The sequence below is a fragment of the Grammomys surdaster genome, unplaced genomic scaffold (genome assembly GCF_004785775.1).
Source record: "Grammomys surdaster isolate TR1022 unplaced genomic scaffold, NIH_TR_1.0 350, whole genome shotgun sequence".
NCBI lineage: Eukaryota > Metazoa > Chordata > Mammalia > Rodentia > Muridae > Grammomys > Grammomys surdaster.
This window is the reverse complement of record NW_021604769.1, coordinates 448,067-471,423: the sequence shown is the minus strand read 5'-3', so window position 1 is coordinate 471,423 and position 23,357 is coordinate 448,067. Positions and strand designations below refer to the sequence as shown.

Sequence of the window (23,357 nt, the reverse complement as noted above, 5' to 3'; positions counted from 1 at the left end):
TTGTGACTAAACAAGCAAGTGAAAGAACTGTATGACAAGGAATTCAGGCCCTTAAAGAAAGAAATTGAAGAAGACATCTGAAAAGATCTCCCATGTTCATGGCTCAGTAAGATTAACATAGTAAAAACTGACATTTTACCAAAATCAATCTATATATTCAATGAAATCCCCATTAATATTCTAAAACGACTCTTTACAGGCCTTAAAAAGAACAATACTCAACTTCGTATGGAGAAACAAAAAACTCAGGATAGCTTAAAACAGTTCTGCATAATAAAAGAACTTCTGGAGGTATCACTATCTCAAAACCTTCAACATACAATTGTCCTGCCAGCGTAATGTGCTGAGTTAAAGATGGAACAGAAATTTTGGAAGTTGCTAATCAATGGCTGCTCAAGTTTGAGACCCTTACCAGGAGAAGGAGCCTATTCCTAACCGCCTGGAGAACAAGAAATCTCTAATGGTATTCTGTTATACTTGCTTGTAGACAGGAGTTTATCATCATTACTATCAAAAAAGACTCCATCAAGCAACTGATGGAAAGGGATGCAGAGACTCACGGCCATATGTTAGGCCAAGGTTGGGGTATCCTGTGGGAAAAGGTGAAGAAGGATTATAGGAGCCAGGGGGGTCAAAGACACCACAAGCAAACACACAGAATCATTGTAGACTAATAGGGGTTCACTAAGATGGAAGTGACAATCAAGGACTCTTCATGGGTCTAACCTGGGACCTCTGAATATATTGTATAGTTATACAGTTTGGTGTTTTGTAGTACTGCTAATAGAGGAGTGGGAACTGTTTCTGATGTGTTTGCCTCCCTTTGTGATTCTTGTCTTCCTGGTGGGTTTCCTTGTCTAGTCTTAATATGAAGGGAGGTACCTAGTCTTATTGCAATTTGATATGTCATTGTTTAGTTGACATTTCTGGGAGGCATGCCCTTTTCTGAAGGGCAATGGAAGAGAAGTGGATGGGAAGACAGGAATTTGGAGGAGAGGAAGGAAGGGAAACTGTGGTCCAAATATAATACATAAGAAAATAAAAATAATGAAAAATCTGTTTCAAAAACTGATTATTATTTGATTTATTTATATTTGGGATTCATGTTAAAATATAAAATAATTATGTATAAAATTATAATTTTAGAAATTTTTTCAAAGAAGATATACTGATTCAAATAATTTTTTAGGTTTAAATGACTTGAGAAGAGATGTCGTTGAGGAGTAAATGTGTTACTTTTGTGGGTTTGTAGTTAAGTATATCTATTACTGTGGAGATTGGAAATATAGCAATTTATTATAAATGTTCCAGAAGACACTAATATTAACATTATTTTAATTACATAATTCACTGATATATAATATTTCCTATTACCTAAACACTGTAGTTACACCTATGTTACTGTAGTTAGATACATCCTCTTGGCTCTGAAAGGCTTAGTAACAATTCAACTGATTTTTTAATAGAATATTTATGGTAGGAATCATAGTTCATTCATGCTATACAACCAAATACCTGAGACTTGGTCTTTTATAAATAACAAAGTTCATTCACTCATAATTCTGTACAAAAGGAGGTCCAAGATCAAATAGCAAGCAAGTGAGATTTTGGGTCAGGGAGCTGTTCTTCTCCTTTTAGAAGCGGATTTGAACAACATAAACTCTTATAGCATAAAGTAAAAAGTCAGAAATATGTCTAGTTTCCTCCAAGCCTATTGAAGAGTTGCTGGGATACCATGGCATATTTCATTTCTGAGGAGCTTACTTCTTTTAAAAAAAAATGGATATTTTTTTATTTACTTTTCAAATGTTATCCCCTTTCCCCACCATATCACCCTGAATGTGCTCAATCTCCTCTAATCTGGAAAGCTAAGCATGGTTGGAACTGGTTAGTATTTGGATGGGAGGAGCTTACTTCTCAATATAAGAGCATACCACCTTATGGTATATTTTCCTGCTAAGCAGGACATGTGTTTACTTTTACTCAGTCTATTCCTTTTACATGGTTAATTTTTTAATTACTTCATTTTACCTTCAAGGTAATCAATATGTTGATTCTGTGGGTTATTCTCATAAGCAGAGTAAAGTAGTTATGTAACATATTTCCTGAATAGAAACTGTTTCATGGGACTGAGGAGATGGTTCCGTGGATAAAGCTTTTGCAAGCATGAAGATCAGAATTCAGGTCTTGTGTGACACATAACCAGACAGTCTTGGCAGCCCAAGACCAAAGAGACAGCATCAAGGATTCATAGGGCACAAGTGCTAGCTAGACGCAACCAAACTGGGAAGCAAGTCAACAAAAGACAATGTCTCTATTAATAGAATGGAGGCCTATGGAAGATGACACCAATTACCTCTAAAACACTAAAACACACACACACACATGAGAGAGAGAGAGAGAGAGAGAGAGAGAGAGAGAGAGAGAGAGAGAGAAAGAGAAACAGAGAGAGCATAAGAGAGAGAGACAGAAAGAGTGAGATTAAACACATTAGCGATAAACTCTACATGTCCAGTAATGCATTGAAGCTGATGTTGTAAAATGATTGCATCGGAAACCCAGGACATATAAGGTGGGTTATGCTGTTCTATTAAAGAGTACTCAGCAGGATAGCAGTCTCAAATCTTGAATTTATTTTATTAATTTTGTTTCATCAAAGTTGTTTGCTTTTTGTATTAGTTTTAATATACTATAAAATAACGTTTGTTATTATTATGGAATTTAATGAAGACTGAGTCCAAATTTGAGTTTATAACTTCATGATCTCTATGCCTTCTCTCCTATCTATAGTATGAGTCTGAATACGGTCCTGCCTAGAGGCTGACTTGTGTATCTGTCCCTGTGCATGTATGTCTCTGTGTGTCTATTTCTAACAAAAATTTTCATTCTATTTTTAGTGAACAGTACAGAAAGTATCACATGGGGAAGGAATGGAATGCTTTACAGAATTTTAAATGCAGTTTTACAAAGGATGAAGTCACTGGCTCCAAATGACCCAGACAACAAACAGAACTGGAAACACCATTGTTTATCAATATCAATCCGTATCCCTAATTGTTGATTTCAACCAATATTCAAGATTTTAGAAGATTACTCTCAACCTCTATATTTACTGCTTTCAACAAATGATACACAGCACTGTTCTTGGTCAGGGGCACGATGGATGTGTATAAAATTTAATATTACAGCTATGAACTTGCTTTGGTTGTATAAATTAATTACATGGGAAAGCTGAGGCAAGTAAAGTTGGGTTTTTGTTGTTGTTGTTGTTGTTGTTGTTTGTCATTTGCTTAAAGGCAGACAAGTACATACTAGGATAACAGCTCTGACGATGAGCCTCAGCAAAAGTATCATTCTTTTAGAGATATTTTCATAATATTGCATCATCAACAAAAGGAATTCACAATTATGCATATGCAGAACAGATTATTTCTATAGAAGCTGATTATGTTTTATCATACATGCATTTCTAATTTCAGATACTTTTCTCACTATACTTTATTTGAAACCTTCCAAGTAAATAGCTTTAATTCAAAACCCCATCAAGGAATACCCATCAAAGAAAGCAATACTTTAGATAATTTTAACCATCATTCAGTTGATTTTACTAATTTCATTTCATGAAAATTAATTGTTTTATCTTAACTTTTAATTAACATGTAAAATAATAAATTTGATTGTGAAATTTGAGTCATGTATATCACTCTTCCTAATATTTACCACCTATTTGCTTCTCTGATCTCTACTCCCCATCCTCACTATTTCTCTGTCACCCCAAAATAATTCCCCATATACTACAATAACCTATGTATTTGTGTGTGTGTGTGTGTGTGTGTGTGTGTGTGATAAATCCAGACCCTAACTTTGAGAAAACAGTGATATTATGATAGCTTTCTATCTGAGATTGGCTTAGGTTGTCATTTTCAGAGAAGTCATCGCTATACTAATTCATCACTTTCCTTTATATAAAAGTGACTGGTAGCAATTTTGTTCCAATAATATTATTATCTATAATTTTCATGTATTAATCACCAATTTCAATTTATAAATTATTTTTTAATAAAATAGGCATCTACTATCTTATACTTAGTTAAGTCAAAAATTACAAAATGCTTGAAACATTAGCTTTGTAAATGTTTGTATAATACAACTGAATATTAATATAATATATTTTGGTACATCATCCTGATATTTTAGACAGTATTTCTTCCACCTTTTAAGAAAGTCTGTAAATACAGATAGCAAGTCTGCTTTGAGATAGAAAGTGACCATTCCATGTGCCCACACCTTTCTCAGCACTGACAGCCTTCTATATATTTTGTAGGTAGACATAGTATATATCAAACTGTGATGATCAAAAGCATTAATACCATTCTTTATAGAGACAATAAGAATATTCAGGGGTTAAAATATTTTCTGAAACCAATAATGGGGACCCAAAAGTTGAAAGGAAATAGCCAACTTTTATGAACTCTCTTGTGACCTCTGCCTACCAGCCATGGCACACATGTAATTCCCCACTCTTCACGCAAGCACACAATAAACAAAAGGAAATATTTTTTAAATATACAAAAATATTTAATTCATAAATTCTGAATCCAAGAGTGTAGCCTAAATGACAAAGAAGATTTATACAAAGAGACAGAATCATAGAATACTTTGTATATGGATATTGTGGTTAAACGACTTATATGATTGTAAAAGGAAACAAAACATATATCTTTTAATAAAAAATATACATTAATTTTGATTCCTTGGGACTTTCAAGATTTTAAATTTGTTATTCCAAATTTAACATGTATTTTATATAAATCAAATGACAATTATTAATATGTTGAATTTTTCATATACATATAGACATTCTACTCATGAAAATGAACACTGATGTAGCAGGAGATTTCAATGTTGCCTTATAAACTCTATCAAAAGTATGAACATGAATTTATTCATAGGTAATATCTACCTCACTCATAGTATTAAACATAAAGCACATAAAGTTCTTCAATTCATCCTAACCACCTAGTTTTTTAAAGGAGTATATATTTACATTAATAAAATACAGTTTAAATAATCTACCATAACCAAGTTTTTACTTTAATATGAAACAGACAAATAATTCTATTTATAATATACAAAATTATAATGATAGCTTGAAACCTCAGAAAAGTGCACCTTACTTATTTCTTTAAAACAAAAACCATCATGGACATCATAGCCATCTTTAAATTTTCACTCACAGCAGTATATGTATGGTGTTACCTCATGAGACCAACATCCTCAATGTCACATCCACCATTCTTATGTGTTGAGAACTTAATAAGTACCACAGTGAGGACAACGCAGGGAGAACCAGAAAATAAGTGTGCTATTTTATGATTGGGGGACTTAGTGCAAGTAAATTACTCTCTATGCCATGAACAAACTCAATGACTCATTCATTATTCATTAACAATGTGTAAGTCAAAATGTAATACAAAATAAGAATTAAAAGATTTTTTCTTTTTTTTAATTGGATATTTTATTTACATTTCAGATGTTATCCCCTTATCTTATCCCCTCCCCCACCCAGGAACCCCTATCCTATAGCCCCTCCTCCTGCTTCTATGAGGATGTGCCCCTATCTACACTCCCACTCCCACCTGCCCACCTTCGAATTCCCCCACACACAGCATCCAGCCTTTATGGGACCAAGGATCTCCTCTTTCACCTATGCCAGACAGGGCCACCCTCCCTTATATATACAGCTGGAGCCATGGATCCCTCCCTTAGTGCTCCCAAGCTGGTGGTTTAGACCCTGGGGAGCTCTGGTTGGTTGGTATTGTTGCTCTCCTCATGGGGCTGCAAACCCTTTCAGCTCCTACAGTTTTCACTCTAACTCCTCCATTGGGAACCCCTTGATCAGTTCAGTGGTTAGTTGTTGTGGGCCAGTGACCACAGTTGACCTGGTTCACCTGAAAGAAAGGCTGGGAATGGAAGAAGCGACAGGAGGGCAGAAAGAAATGAAGCCAGGCAAAGGTTTCTGATCCAGGCTCAATGCTTTAATGTTCAGCTTCTAATTTAAAGGGGATAACCCACCCCCACCCCCAGAGTTCCTTCTTGCTTCAGCCGCTAGGGGTGGAAACCATCCTGCTGGAGGTGAGAGGAATCCATACTTAATTGTGAGCCAGAGATGTCAAGGTAAGCTCAGCAGGCAGTCTATTCTTCTCAGCTTGTGTACTAGGCTACAGACAGCCAAGGAGGCGCCAAGGCAGGCAATGTCAAGGGAGGCAAAGTCCTATTGTTTGGTCTATTGTGGTAAACAAGTCTCATCTCTCAGGCCCACTCAAGGCTGGGGGAAGGGCACAGTTCCCCCTTTTTAGTTTTATAAGATATGAACAGTGCCAGCAGCTGGATGGGGTACAATATTTATCCCATCTAGAGATCTAGGGCACAGAGTGGCCGGGCAACCATGCCTGGCTTAGGTTGGCATCTATATTACTCCTATAGTTAGCTGTGAGTATCTACTTCTGAGTATATCAAACTCTGGGAGACCTCTAAGGACACGGGTATATCAGGCTCCTGTCAGCATGCACTTCCTGACATCCACATCAGCTTTTACCTTTGGTGACTACACATGGGCTGGATACCCAGGTGGAATGTTCTCCAGACGGCCACTTCTTCAGCTGCTGTCCCACACTTTGTCTCCATTGCTCCCTTGAGTATTGTTACTCCTTCTAAGAAGAACCAAAGCACCCACACTTAGTCTTCCTTCTTCATGATCTTCATGTGATCTGTGAGTTGTATCTTGGGTATTTCAAGCTTCTAGGCTAATATCCAATGATCAGTGAGTGAATACCATGTGTGCTCTTTTGTGACTGGGTTACCTCACTCAGCATGATATTTTCTAGTTCCATTCATTTACCTAAGACTTTCTCAAATTCATTGTTTTTAATAACTGAGCAATACTCCACTGTGTAAATGTACCACATTTTTTGTATCCATTCCTCTGTTGAAGGACATCTGGGTTCTTTCCAGCTTCTGGCTATGCTCTAACAAGGACATATGCTCCCCTATGTTCATACCAGCCTTATTTATAATAAGCCAGAAGATATTTTAAGTAATGATTCTTTTCTTTTTGCCATTTCACTGATAAATCAGTCATCAAAGCAATGATTTTGTAGTGTTCGTCATAGTACAAAATTCACCATTTGAAAAAAAACTATAAAAGTATTCATTCATTTTCAAACATTCTAAACCTTCAAGCATATGATCATTCATAGGGTATGGCTTGTCTCCATTAAGACATGTTAGTTAGAAACTATATTTCATGTAAATTAGGACAATCTATTTTTATGAAATCCTGAAAAGTGAATAAATTTTATTAAAGAATTATCTGAAAATTTTCTAATTTCAACATGTCATTTTAGTAAAATGTATAACTAGGCAGTGTAAAGTACAAGAGTAAATTAGCCTTTATGAATATAAACTGTTACCCAAGTAGTAAGTTTGAAGCACTAACATTATCCTACAAAGATACCGTATCATCGCAGACACCTACTAATAAGACACAAATATCTTCCTAAACCAAAATTTTCTGACAGAAATTTCCCTTGATCACCTGTTTCATAGCATTGATGACATCCTTATTCCTTAGGCTATAGATCAAAGGGTTCAGCAATGGGCTCAGAAAGGTATAAAAAACTGCAATTACTTTGGACTCCTCTACTGACCTCTCTGATGGAGGCTTTAAATACATACAGAAAAGGGTCCCATAAAATATGGTGACTGTTGTCAGGTGAGAACCACATGTAGAAAAGGCTTTTTGCCTGCCTTCTGCAGAACTGATCCTCAAGATGGCTGCAAAAATGTACAAGTAGGAGAAAAGAATGATAGAGAGAGAACTTATGAGAGTGAAGCCAGCAACAACAAACATGGCCATCTTTTTGACACGAGTGTCAGAGCAGGCCAGCATGATCAGAGGGGGATCTGCGCAGTAAAAGTGGTTAATTTCATGGGAGCCACAGAAAGTCAGGTGGAAAGTGAGTAAAGTCTGAGACAGTCCATTCAGGAAGCCAAACACATACGAGAATGTGACTAGAGAAACACAAACGTTCTTGGACATCCGGGTACTGTAATGCAGAGGGCTGCAAATGGCCACATAGCGGTCCAGTGCCATTGAAGCAAGGATATAAAATTCAGTGATCACCAAAGCAATGAAGAGGAGACACTGTGTGAAACATCCAGCATAGGAAATGGTCTTCCGATCTGTGATGAAACCATGCAGCATGTTTGGGGTAACATTGGAAGAGTAGCAAATGTCTACAAAGGAGAGGTGGCCAAGGAAGAAGTACATGGGTGTTTGCAGGTGGGAATTGGTCCTGATCAACACAATCATACACAGGTTTCCTGTCAGCGTTATAAGGTAAATGACCAGAAACACCACAAAGAGGATCATCTCCAGCACTGGGCTGTCTGTGAGTCCCACAAGAATGAAGTCCATCATTGCAGTGTTGTTTAATAACGACATTCTCATTCAACTTGAAAGCTGAAACTGACAAGAAATGTAAGCAGTGCCTTCTCATCTAAACTGTGTGTTTGTGACTGATTTTTTATTGTGTATTTGTTGATCTGAAGCCCAATTCCTTTTTCATAAATTGCTTCCAAATACCTACCTAGAATGTTCAGCATGTATCTTTTGATGATCTCTCTGTTTTTCTTTTCATTTTTACCCTTTTTAATTATACAAGCCTACTAGAAAATGAACACAACCACTTCCTGTTGTCTTTCTCCTTCCTTATCACAAATGTATGCTTATTCATCATAGACAAATAATTTCACATATATATCTACACATGTATAGCTGTCTTCTTAGTAATATACATGTACAATGAATTTCCGTAATTTTATCCACATATGAATAAATGATCAAGAGCATTTTACAATATGTTTTCCACAATGATAGATGACAATTTATATACGAACACACAAATATATTTTAGATATCAACCTCAGAATTTAATTTACCTGCAAATACTGACCTACTACATATCCTACAAATTAGGATGATTTAATTGTCAATATGAGAACAAAAACTCTCTGAAGTTCTGAACTTTTTCTTTTAATAAATTATATTAGCCTTTCAAAATCAAGAAATATTCTCAACATACCATGGTGCCAGTTGCTTGTGTTCTCAGCACTTGAATTGTACAGAAGGAAGAGTGGCAATTTCTGGTCTGCCAAGGGATAATTAATCAACATAACAAAATCATGTTTCCAAAGTCCAAACCATCACCACCAGTAACAACAATAAACAATAGTCACAAAAGAATTTCTCTCTGTGTGTTGGATGTTTATCAATACATTTACTTATGTTCACTGAAAATTCCATTTTTGCCATTATTCGACAATATAAGACTACAGCAGTAATCACATTTCATTTTCTCACAGAGTGTGTGATGCAGAGCAAAAGAATAGAGACTAAACTAATAAAGAAAATTATGTAATATATTGTTAGATGAAAATGAATTATGATAAAAAGTCAAAGGTGAACAGGTTTCAGATTGAAAAGAAAATCTTCCATAGATAAAATAAGTGAGCAGTTAAAAAGATATTCAAGTATCTAGAATAAGGCTCATCACTACAGTGTGGAATTTGTGTGTGTGTGTGTGTGTGTGTGTGTGTGTAATTTGTGTGTGTGTGTGTGTGTGTGGAATTTGTGTGTGTGTGTGTGTGGAATTTGTGTGTGTGTGTGTGTGTGTGTAAAATGTTCTTATATTCTAACCCATCCATAAGTTCATTTATTTCTGGAAGAATCTTAAATATGGTGTCAATGCCAGTTTGATTTACCATCTAGGACTTCTATGTATATGTAAATTTGTGATAAAATTGCCCCAATACTAACTCTAAATATATTGTCTACTTTCTGCTCAAACATACAGCAGATACATCAGAGTTCACATGTAGCAATGGATACTTTAGAATCATTAGGATATATCCACATATGAATAAAATAGTTAAGAGTAATTGACAATATATTTTCCACAATGATAGATAACAATTCATATAAAAACACACAAAGGTATTTTAGATATCAAATACAGAATTTAACTTACCTGCAAATACTGACCTACTGCACATCCTATGAAGAAAGAAGATTTATATTGAATTTCCATGATATAATTCCCTAAGTATATAAATATACCTTTAAAGATCAATTTAAATATTCTTTGATTCTCAAGGGCATAATCTTAATTTGATGCTGTGAGGAGTTGTATTCACCTAAGAAATCAAAATCTCTCCCTAACATACATAATGTGTAAACAATCCTTTTCTTTCTCCCTCTCTCTTTCTCCTCTTCTCAGTCTCTGAGTGTATTTGTCTGTTGTTTTTATCTATTAGTTTCAATAACGAAAGACAATAATATAGTTAGATGATGCTTGGTATATTTAGTAAACTAGTAAGATATTTCACCTAGAGTCTCACATTTTTCTCTGTACTCACTAAGGAGAATTCATCCCATGGGATTGAGGGATAAGGTATGATAAATGACAGTTTTGAGGAAAGATTGTTGAAAAGAATAGGCTATAAATACAATCTTTTAATTGTTACTCATTTTTTGAAATTCATTGAACTCCATATTTTTTGTTTATTCTAAATAAGATTATCTATATAAATTTGATATAAAATATTTTTTTCTTTCTCACAATTAAACATACCAAATTACTTTTGGATATTTAGAATCATGGTAATGAGAAAAAGAAAGCTAATCATTTTCAAATTATATTTCTTCTCTGAAAAAATATATTATTGTTTGCCACAAAGATTTTAAATTAAATGGCACAAATAATTTTTAAGTGTGTAGAACACAGAAAATATTTTTTTATAAATAAATGACATGAATGTTATGGTAGAAACAGAACATTTTCCCATTTGATTAAAACCATGGTTTAATAGACTGCTACTATTAACTTTATTAATCACCCATAGTTGATGAACACATAAGCATAAGGCATAATCTGATACTATTTCTCTGCTAAATGAATATATTGATACTCTTTCCCCTAAGTTCTTATCTTTGTACTCATAGATTAATGCATCATTCAATCCTTATTAGAGAAGCTTCTTTTTTATTAGTTAGAGATTAAACAGAGACTCTCTACTGGTCAACATCTAAGAATAAGAGCCTATGAAATGCTGTTCCAAATGAAATGTCTACATCACACTCCCTCCCCTCAAGACTCAGGGACCATTGGAGAATAAATCAATGAAAGGTTACAAAAGTCAGAGGTACTAGGCATATCCACTAAAATATGATTAATATTTTAATCATAACAGGAGTGCTGCAGAAATGAATTCATAGTTACTGTGGCTATATCCCAGAGACCTACAAAAGTTCATGTCAGCTACACATATTCTATGAATGGCAAGAAATATCACATAACTAAGACACTGTAGCTCTGGTTGATTTTTAAATTATAGGAAAAAAGTACAATTGTGAATGTAATTATTTCAAAGTTAAGGGAATAAAATACACAAACATGTCAAAATAATTCATCTTCTTTGGTAAGAATATGTCTATGATGATCTGAAAATGTATCTATTATTATGTCTTTATTAAAGTAACAAAAGAAATCTGGGATAACTGAAAAAATAGATATTAAGGGATATTAGAAGAAAATGAAAGATTGCCTGGATGAGGTAAATTGTCAACAATCTCTCTAACTTTATTTTAAGAGATACAACACTATCATGGAGATTACACAGTGTTGGGACTCATTTTGGCCCTGGGTTAGGGCCTTGAGGACAAACCCGAGACTGGCTCGACTTTCTGTAGGCTTGTGGAAGAGCTTAACCCTGGCTCAAGTTTTGAGACCTATCTCAGTCACTTCCGTTCTGGGGTGACTTAGCAAGACTTATTTGGCTCTGCCTCTGCCCCACTGTTGCTGATGTAAAGCTTTGCCATTGGTCCTGTCAGTCACTTTATACCCTCTGTCACCCCTCCCTGTCTTCTATGTCATTTCACCCCACCAAAAATCATTCTCCCTATGCTCCATGTTTATGTAAGTGAAAGGCTAATGCAATAAAGTTGAGTTCCTGCTTTGACAAGACTCTCGGCTCAGTGTGTTTCTTTTGGGTCATCTATACTCACCATCCCGCTCAGCCCAAGAGAAACGCAGTGAGACTATGACCTCTCTGCTCTTGCCTGAACCTGCCAGCAAGAAGCCAACCATAAAGCATAGCAGTGTTTTTCTACATGGTCTGAGGTGGTTGATATATTTGGTAGAAGCATGAATGGAACAATTACTAAGTTCTGCATCTACACAATATCTACTTCAACGTGGTATATTAACACAGATGTTAGTTGTCACATTGTTTCAATATTGATTTTCTCCTACTACAATAAACAACATAATTCACATATCATTTCACAAATTTTTTTTTAATTTTTATAAGAACTATATGACTATCTGGAAGGAAAAGAGATAAAACACTGAATTCTGTGACATGTTTCAAATAATTTTAAAAGATCCAAATATTTCCACATTATTGCTGCAGTTGACATTCTATAATAACATCTGGTAAAAGAGTTTGTGTTACATATTGTATTCTTTATAGTAATATGAGAAAGCTGACATTGGTAATGAATTTCTGATAAAATAGTCAAATATGCCTATCATAGTTGAACGATTTATTTTTCATATACCATATATTTAGGCAACTCAAAATTCACAACTATTTTCCACAATGACATGGATTATACAAAAAAAAGTTGTCTTGGCAATATAGTTCATTCTCTAAAACACTGAACATCATTTTTCTAAAAAAATGTATTTGTAGGTTCACTAAACATCTTTATGACATGGAGATCAAGAAGTATGTTTAATGTTGATACATCATCTTAAACACATAGAAACAACTTAAGAAATCAGGTAGCATATTTAAAAATCTATTATATCCTGCATAATAGAAGGATGGAAAACAGATTTATAGAATGTGTCTATGTAAGACTTTTTTTACTGCCTCTTTCACATCTTTATTTTTTAAACTATAGATGAGAGGATTGAGCATTGGAATCACTACTGTATAAAACACAGAGACAATCTTGTCCTGCTCCATAGAGTAACTAGTAGTAGGTCGCAAGTACATAAAGAGAATTGAACCAAAGAAGATGGTAACTGCTGTGAGGTGGGAGGCACAGGTGGAGAAGGCTTTGTGTCTTCCCTCTGCAGAAGGCATCCTCAGTATAGCAATGAGGATGCACAGGTAGGAGATGAGAACAATCAGAACACAGATGACAACAGTAAAACTGGAAAAAGCCATGATCACAATTCCATTGATTTGGATGTCAGAGCAAGAGAGTTTGAGCAGGGGCGGGGTGTCACAGTAGAAATGATTGATCTTATTAGAGCCACAAAAGGACAGTCTGAAAGTCATCCCTGTGTGGATGGCTGCATTGCCAAAGCCTGCTAGGAATGAAGTAGACACCAACATGAAACAAATTCTCCCAGACATGAGAACTGGATATAGCAGGGGACTCCAGATGGCCACATAGCGGTCATAGGCCATCATGGCTAGCAGGAAGCATTCAGTTCCCAAGAAGGAGCCAAAGAAGAAGAATTGGGCAGCACACCCATTGAAAGAAATGGCTTTATCCTCAGCCAGAAGGTTCAGCAGCAGTTTAGGTGTGACTGTAGAAGAGGAAGAAGCATCAACAAAGGAAAGGCTGCTGAGAAAGAAGTACATAGGTGTGTGCAGACTGCAGTCAATCTTAATCAGGGCCATCATGCCCAAATTGCCCACCAGTGTCATCATGTAGATAATCAAAAACAATGCAAAGAGAACACCTTGCAGGTCTGGATTGTCTGAGAGTCCCAAAAGGATAAATTCTGTCACTTCTGTGTCATTTTTATCTTTGATTTCTTTTGTAGTTCTGACCATCTGTGCTGCAACATAAAAGAAGTTAGAGCATTCCATTTGGCTAGATGACTGTGTCATACAGACATGAATATATATTTAAAACACATACAAATATTAAATAAATAGTGAAAAGTGAGATCAGTAAACTTTTTAATATGTATGATATTATATCAAGAAAATTGTTTGAATATTTTATGTCAACTCTTAAGGACCTTGAGACAAGTGTTTTATTAGCCATTAACTTTGATCACATTTTATATAATTTGTCCATTAATTAGAGTATATCATTATTAGGTATTATGACTACTATGATTATAATTAAGCATTTATTTCTGGAGGAAAAATAACATATTTTAAAACCACAGAGTGTTCCTTCACAATCCTGGTAGAAGAATTAAAAATAAGAAGAGTTGTACAAAAAAAAAATAGAAATAACCAACAGCAAGAAAAGTAGTAATTATCTTTAAATTAAATATTGAATTTGTAAAGTAGAGAATTTTTAGAAAGCCAAGGTAAAAAAATGAAGATAGCCTGGTATAGCCAATAGGTTTTCAGTATCAGCCTAAATTTAGAGAATCATCAATTGTAAAATATTAATCCGTTTACTACTTAGACTTTTTATTAATTGGATAATCAGATTTTAAAACTAATAGAAAAATCTTGATCCAAAATAACTGGAAAAACTCTCATATAAGTACAAGTCTATAGTTGAGAATCACAGAACTATAACAGATGCCACCACATGTAAGGTTGAGGATGTTATTATGTACTGAATATCTCCATGACATAAAATAAAACAGCTGCATGTTTTCTGCTTAACGAACAATAAACTGTGAGAAAAGAACATAGATATTAACCCTAAATGGATTAACCACGTTTGTATATTATACAAAATGTATGTATCAAATTCTCACTGATTAGTGCATTAGAATATACAATTTTACATTTTAATTTTCAATCAAAAACAAATGCAATAATAATTACAATAATTACTAATATTAAAACACAAAACATCAGAGAAACGCAGATATACTAAAAAGATCTTTCTAGCAGTACATTAGGTTAATAGAATGAAATACATGAGTTTTACCTTTACTTTTAGTATTTTATCCTTCTCCATTGCTACTTGCATGAATAAACTAATTTTTTTAATTTAAATTTCAAGTTATTAAGTTATTCTATTTATTAAAATTAAAATTTAGAAAGCAATAACTACTAGTAGATTGTTTCATATATAATCAAATAGTACATTTAAATATTATTAAATAGTAAAAAATCTATACTTAAGTAAGTATAAACAATTTTTAAAATATGAAACAAAGCACTTGATTTTGTATCATTCACAGGAGATGGACAACTCCAAGATTAAAACATACTCTGCTCTATTTTATTATGTTTCTATTATGTCAAGATTTTAAGACCTAATATAACTTTTTATTTTCATTGAGGAGTATAACACCTGCACCTGCAGTCCTACATGAGTCTTCACTTAAATCAGTAGTGAAAAATTAGCAAGTGCTGTCCAAAGTCTATGCTTGTTATCATCTTAGTGTGCTGAAGTCAAGGAAATATGGGGCATTCACTTGCCAGTGTTACATCCTACGGTATAATATATGTTCATGGTGCAACAAAATTTCTCTTCTTCAGCACCATATTACACTATATCTATAGATCCTGATACAGATGAATTGCCTCTTTCTTGGAAGGAACTTCAAGAATAACTTCAGAAGCAAAAAAGAACACATCTTTCTGTTTTTTTATTCCAACACTGCTCCTGAGAGTACAAGTATAATAAAAACAAATGAATTAATAAAAAGTATCAGATATAGTAAACATACAAAAAGTAACAAATAGAAAAATGGAAGTACTTAATGTGTAGAATTTTAATAACTTCTTATAAGTGTTCACTGTGTTGTTTTATTTAAGCTTAATGAAATTAAACAGTGTTACCTCCCTTTTGTAGAGAAGAAATGTAATTTACGAATCATCAGCTTGCTGTGAATAACTAACTTAGCCTGGATGGATGGATTCTACATCTGTACTCAGTCTCATTCTTTAACATTTGTGATCATTCAACATGTCAACAACTAATGTCAACACTTGTACAAAGAATACCCATAGTTAATTTTCAGAGCTTCATTAACTCTCCTGCCTCTCATAGCATGAACAGCAAGCTTCATCCTCTAGCATTTTACATATTAGTTTTTCTGTTTCTCTGCAATATCCATCTTCATGCTGTTGAAATTTCTCAGTCAAACTGCTATCCAGAAATGATGGTTTCTTGTTCTAAATTTCCAAGGTTTATTTGAAAATAACTGTAGGATTTTCTTAGCTATTTCTTGAAATAAAAAAATGCTTTGAATTATACTGGGCATACTGATACTGACCTTAAATCCATGCACCTAGAGGCAGAAGCCAGCATATCTCTGTGAGTTTGAGGCTATGCTGGTCTACATAGAGATTTCCAAGACAGCCATGGCTACATAGACTCTGTCCCAAAAGAGCTCTATATCATAACATTTGTACTGTTTTATCTCTGCTGATAATCTAAAGTGTTTTAGTAATGAAACCTTGTATAGCATTTATATCACTCAATGATATTGGGACTCTGTCAGTGAGTGATTTAAATTCTTAAGATTGTAAATTTTTTCATGTCAGGAAGCCAAAAGACTAAACATCTTTACATTGTTTCATTACCATTTGCAATTCATTGATTGCAATTACTTCTGTCTACTTCTTTCTCTTTCTTATCCAAATTCCTACACGAGAACAAGAAATTAGATAAAAAAGCATAAGTCCTTCTTTCTTATGGTAGGCATGCTCTTTGATTGAAAAAGATGATTCAGATAGATTCAAGAGACTGTCAAGTACAAAGATAGGATACAACCCTTTCTCTGCACTCAACAGGTAATAAATTCTGTCTTTTATTTATCATATCAGAATACCTTACCTTCCAAATTGGAGTATCACTAACACAACTGTTAAGAATGGTGAACAATTCTCACCAGCTAGAGTCTTAGGAAGTACTAGACTTTTCTTACTCATTTAAGTAGGATAGACTTGTTCTTTCATCTCTAGGGACTCCATCTCCTATGTGCCTCATTGTAATCTATTGTTTTTCCCCTATGGAACTAAGAAAATCTCAATTCTCTTTCATAATGTTTTGCTTTACTCTTGGGGTACCAAAGTCTAATGTAGGATATTCTGAGGTTCTGGATTCATAACCTCTATTCACTATTTTTTTCTTTTTTTGTGATGGCTGGAGCTTCTGTGATTAGGAATAATGAGTCCTCAGAATGTCAGGGTACTGCCACCTCTGTTCAACTTCTTGAGGTTAGGAATGTGAGTTGTGTAGGTAATAGTTATGGATAGGCATGGTGGGGACTGCCAAGTAGTTGAGGAAAAGGATGTATACACTTCAGTTCTGGCTCTTCCAGTCACAAGGTATGTGACTGAGTCTTTAACTAACCCCCTTTCCCCATAACATCTTCAATTTCTGTTGCTTACATTATAGGTGACTTCAGAAATCCAGTAATAAAATTGAGTTGACTTCCTGAAGAGAACACCAATGGCTTGCGCTCTAAGACCAAGAATTGACAAATGGGACCTCATAAAACTGCAAAGCTTCTGTAAAGCAAACTACACAGACAATAGGACAAAGCGGCAACCAACAGATTGGGAAAAGATCTTCACCAACCCTATGTCTGATAAAGGGCTAATATCCAAGGTATACAAAGAACTGAAGAAATTAGACTCTAGACAATCAAAGAACCCTATTAAAAAATGGAGCACAGACCTGAACAAAGAATTCTCAACTGAGGAAGCTCAAATGGTTGAGAAGCACCTAAAGTAGTGTTCAGCATCCCTAGTCATCAGGGAAATGCAAATGAAAACAACACTGAGATTCCACCTCACATCAGTCAGAATGGCTAAGATCAAAAACACAGGTGACAGCAGTTGTTGGCGAGGATGTGGAGAAAGAGGAACACTCCTCCACTGTTGGTGGGATTGTAAACTGGTACAACCATTATGGAAAGCAGTCTGGCGGTATCTCAGAAAATTGAACATAGTTTTAACTGAGGACCCAGCTATACCACTCCTGGGCATATACCCAAAAGATGTTTCAACATACAACAGGGACACATGCTCCACTATGTTCATAGCAGCCTTATTTATAATAGCCAGAAGTTGGAAAGAACCCAGATGCCCTTAAACAGAAGAATGGATGCAGAAAATGTGGTACATTTATACAATGGAGTACTACTCAGTTATTAAAAACAATGAGTTCATGAAATTCTTAGGCAAATGGATGGAGCTCGAAAATAAAATCTTGAGTGAGATGACCCAATCTCTAAAGAACATACACGGTATGCACTCAATGATAAGTGTATATTAGCCCAAAGCTCACAATACCTAAGACACAACATATAGACCACATGAAACTCAAGAAGAAGAAGGAAGACCAAAGTGTGGGTGCATTGGTCTTTTCTAGAAGGAGTATCAAAAGTTTCAACCAGAGCTCCCAAAGTCTAAAATGCCAGCCAGAGAGCACAAAGGGAGGGACTCATGTCTCCATCTGTACAGGTAATTGAGGGTGACCTTGTCAGACATCAGTGGAAGTGGAGGATCACGGTCCCTGAAAGTTTGGATTCCCTAGGGTTGGGGAATTCGAGAGCAGGGAGATGGGACTGGGAGGATGTTTGGAGCACACCCTCATAAAAATAGGAGGAGGGGTTATGGGATAAGGGGTTTTGGGGGAGAATGGGAGAGGAGATAACATTGAAAGGTAAATACATAAAATATCCAATAAAATAAAACAGATAAAGGGTCTAAAAAAAGAGAGAGAGAGAGAGAGATTACTTATTTCAAATTATTTTCAAAAGTTTCTAGGAGATGCTAATTGGCTAAGATCTTATTTTAAGCTCTCCACAAAAGAATTTAAGTCTCTGTTTAATATTCTCAAGAGAGATGTAAATCCTAATTTCCCTCAACAATTAATTGACAAAAGAGAGGTAATCTCACAAAAAGTAGAAGAAGCTATTACTAATCGATATATTATATAGTCTGATTAGTTGTCGGCTGTGCTATAACAGTCCTTTGTTAAAAGATTATTAATATAGATTTATATTTCTTAAAATAGGGTCTTCATGACTCTCTGAGTGTGGAAGGAACGACTGTTGGCGCTTTTGCCCTGATTTTACAAGAACTCTGAAAAATTGGCTTTAAAAACAAAAGAGGGGGAACGGTACCCCTCCCCCCCCAGAATGAAATACTGAAATACTCTCCATCATGTCTTGTTCACTTTTAACTCTCTAAAACTGAAATCTCATGGCAAATCTGCTGCTGATTGCCTCTGGAACCACCAAGACCAACAAAAACTATGCCACAGATATGGGGAAGGACCCTCTTATCCTTAAAGGGAATGGCCCAGACCCAGTTCCCTTAAGAGGTCAAGGATTGATATGCCTGTTTGATACCACAGAAGGCATAGCTAACCAGCTACCAAAAAGATTAATGTAATAAATAAATACCCCCACACACAAAGCCAGGCCCAACCATAAGTAAGATGAATAACAATTGACATCCAGGGAAGAGAAATCTCCCTGAGAATTCCCTTCTTTTTCCTTTCCAGGTAAGATTGAAATCACCCGTGATGTCTGCTGTTGGAAGTTCTAATCCAGATGCTGGCCCCAGAACTTACACTACTCAGACCTTTGAAGGGAAACTGACAAGAACATCAAACAGCTAGAGATTGACATCACTAGTCTGAAGAAATCCCTCATTTTGCTGTCTGAAGAGACCTCCAAAAATAGCAAAGATCCTTATTGGACTTGATTTACTCTATTACAATAAAAAAGGCTGTTTACAGCTCTTGACTGTGTACAGCAATTAAAGAAGAATGTTGCCTTTACATAGACAAGACAGGGAGGGTTAAAGAGAGCATTTAATAGGTCAGTGAAGGCCCTGAGAAAAATCAGAGAGAAAAAGAGACAGATGAATGCTGGTACAAGAATTGGTTTTCAGCCTCTCCAAGGTTGTCAACCCTACTTCCTCCCATCTTGGGACCATTATTTGGGTTCATTTTGCTTATTTCTGCTGGTCCCTGGGCCTCAAATAGGCTGCCTAACACTGTGAAACAACAGATAAATAATTTGGTAGTAAAACCTATTCAGATAAATTATCATAAGTTAGCTATGGAGGACCATGAGACTCAAGATGAGGAGGTTACTTTATACAGGATGCCCCCCAAACCCATCTTCACCCAACCTAAAAGAGGGGACTTCCACCCCTAGACCAAGCAGAGAGAGGACACCCAGAACCCCCTGGCGATCTGAATTCTTGCTTAGGCTGCAATGCTAAGCACTGCAAGGGAATATAAATAAAAGTTAAAAATATCTCTCTGGGTTCCCTGAGGGACAAGCCTGACTGCATAGGGGTTGATGTCAAAAGTATCCCCTCTCCAGGAAAAAGACATCAGGATGGGTATGGCCCTCATGCCTCACTGGACAACGTGAGGGGGACCGAAGCCATTACAAGGTCCCCTTCAATTACTGGAGGTCAGGCCTCTATCCCCACCTTCGAAAGATTAGAATTGCCACAACCCTTCTATACTTAGAGAAGGGGGGAGATGTCAGGGGCAGCCCTGCTTACACACTGAAGGCCTAAAATCAGCCATAGGCCTTGAAACAGACATTGAAACAGATGGCTATAAGCTATTGTAAACAGGCAGCTTTTGTGGAAATTTACCAGCCCAAGTAGTCAAAGACCTTGTAAATAGGTAGCCTTGGCAGACAATACCAACTTAGATAAGCACAAGCGAGTCATAGGCAGAGTCATAGTGACCTATCCCCTGAACCTTCACCCAGCTGATACCCGGTTCTGAAAGATATCTGTATTCCCCCTGAACACCCACACTCCAGTGTTATCCTCTTCCCCACATGCTGCCTTTCTGTGTTTATAACCCCTGTGAGAATGAATTACAATTTGAGGAAAATTAAATAAATTATTTAAAAAAAGAAAAGAACCCAATTAAAAGTGGAGTACAGATCTTTATAGAGAATTCTCAAGGGGGGGAAACTCAAATGTCTGAGAAACAGTTAAATGTTAAACATCCTTAGTCATAAAGGAAATTCAAATAAAAAAAAAAAAAGAAAATGAGGTGACACATTTAGTCCATATTGATGACAGATATGTTAGAGATCCCAAAGGCATAATTGTCCCTCTTTTCAGAGTAAGAAATAATCATCAGTGTACTTTTTCTATATGGAGAACTTTAAGATTTTCACTATCCTAATTTTTTTCTGCCATTTTAATTACATGCAAGTATTAAGGTCAGTTCTAGGTTGAGGAACTAGCAATACAATAGATGCAAATAGTGAAGAAAAAAGCAAGACAATAAACACAAATAGTCAAAGAAAAAGAGCAAGTCAATAAACAAAAAAAGGGAAATTAAAGGCATACAAATGAAAACAATGAAAAAAAAGAAAAGAAATACAATAGGGAGGAGGTTAACCAAGTTTCTTGGAGAGAAGGGAAAAGGGCACAGTAGTGATTTTTTCCATGTACTACTCTCACTTATGGCACGCTATTGATTAATAACATGCTTATTTCTTCTTTCTTGTCAATACCTCTAAATAAAGGTTTCTAAACTATGAAGAAAAAAAAAGAATAAATCCAGAAAGGTCAAGTTCAGTTTGGAAAAAACTGAAGCAACTCCATTACTGTAAAATCAAGTATATCTTAAAGAGGTGGTTTAAAAAAAAAAGGTTTGCACTATCCAAATACACATATCCTACAGATGACATGGGCATAAAAGAATCTTATTTAAAAAAAATGATGAGTGCACTGATAGTGCTGAGTGTGCAGTCTTATAAAGGGGGAAAGAGGTGATAAATTTATTGTAATTCTAATTAAAGATACATTTAAAAAAAAGATAATAGCTGACTTTGAGCATCCTGCCATCCTAGGAGAACCTCCATTCTCCTGCTGCCTCTCTGCCACCTCCACTAGACTCCTGAACCATCCAGAATCCTGAACGATGCAGGAAGCTCTCCATTCTCTCAAGGCCTCTACTCCACCTCCATCAGACTACTGAACCACACAGGTAAGCTTCCATTCCCCCACCCATCTTCTATGCTCTTTGAGTCCTCTGGACCAAGCCAAACTGCACTGAGCAGCATGCTATCCCAGAGGGACTTCCATTCTTCTGCTGCCTATCATCTACCTTCACCAGACTCCTAACAGTACAGGTAAGATTCCCTTTCCTGACCGATCATCCTTGTTGACTGAGTACTCTGGGCCAAACCAAGCAGCTCTGAGCACCCTGCCATCCCAGGGGTACCTCCATTCTCTCGCTATCCCTCCTCCACCACTCCATCAGGCCTGAGACCCTGAACCATACAGGTTAGCTTCCCTTCCTTTACCCATATATCGTATATACCCATATATCTACCTGAGCTCCATCATCCTCCAAATCTGCACCTCCGCCTGAACGCATGACAGATAGGCCTACCTGGCCCCCCTCCACAGCCTACCTATCTCACAGGAGGTCTGCAATAACTATGAACACAGATTAAACAGCCACCTCAATCCTATGACAGCTGGGATCCTCAAAGAGCCCAGAAAACATGGGATCTCTCCTGCTCTGCATGTGATCCATCTTCCTTCTGGTCTTCACCTCCACCTGAATGCTTGGCAGAATTTCATTTGGCACCATTAGAGCTCAGTTCAGCCACCACAGTGAGCCCTGGCTACCCTAAAACACCTGAAGAGCAAGATTCTGACTTAAATCCCATCTCATGAAGATGTTAGAAGCATTTATGGAAGATATAAATAACTCCCTTAAAAAATACAAGAAAATACAGGCAAACAGGCAGAAGCCAATAAAGAGTAAACAAATAAATCCCTTAAAGAAATACAGGAAAGAACAATCAAACAGGTGAAGGATTTGAACAAAAAAGTTCAAGATCTAAAATTGCTAACAGAAAAAAGTAAAGAAATAAGAAATGGAGGCAACCCTGGAGATAGACAACCTAGGAAAGAGAACAGGAGGTATACCTTCAAGTATTACCAAAAGAATACAATAAATGGAAGAGAGACGCTCAGGCATAGAAGATATCAAAACATTGGACAAAGAAAATGCAAAGTGTAAAAAGTTCCTAACCAAAAGCATCCATGAAATTTGGGACACAATGAAAAGACAAAACCTAAGAATAATAGAAATAGAAGTGGGTGACGATTCCTACTCCACCAGGCCAGTAAGCATCTTCAGCAAAATCATAGAAGAAAATTTCCCTAACCTAATAAAAGAGATGGCTATAAATCTGTAAGTAGCTTAAACAACACCAAATAGATTAGACAAGTCCTGCCATACAATAATAAAAACCCTAAATGTACAGAACAAAAGAAGACTACTGGAAGATGGAAGGCCAAGGAAGATCTAGCAGAATTATACCAGATTT

General features: G+C 35.9%; 2 protein-coding genes across 2 annotated transcripts; both read right to left on the bottom strand.

The window, feature by feature from the left end:
• Positions 1–7,558: 7,558 nt before the first annotated feature.
• Positions 7,559–8,506, bottom strand: LOC114631052 (olfactory receptor 5M10-like). The gene has a single exon (XM_028779356.1). The coding sequence runs from the start codon at positions 8,504–8,506 to the stop codon at positions 7,559–7,561; it is 948 nt and encodes a 315-aa protein (XP_028635189.1).
• A 4,457-nt stretch (positions 8,507–12,963) lies between these two features.
• LOC114631087 (olfactory receptor 1020-like) lies at positions 12,964–13,917 on the bottom strand. Its single transcript, XM_028779388.1, has one exon. The coding sequence runs from the start codon at positions 13,915–13,917 to the stop codon at positions 12,964–12,966; it is 954 nt and encodes a 317-aa protein (XP_028635221.1).
• Between the last annotated feature and the right edge of the window lie 9,440 nt (positions 13,918–23,357).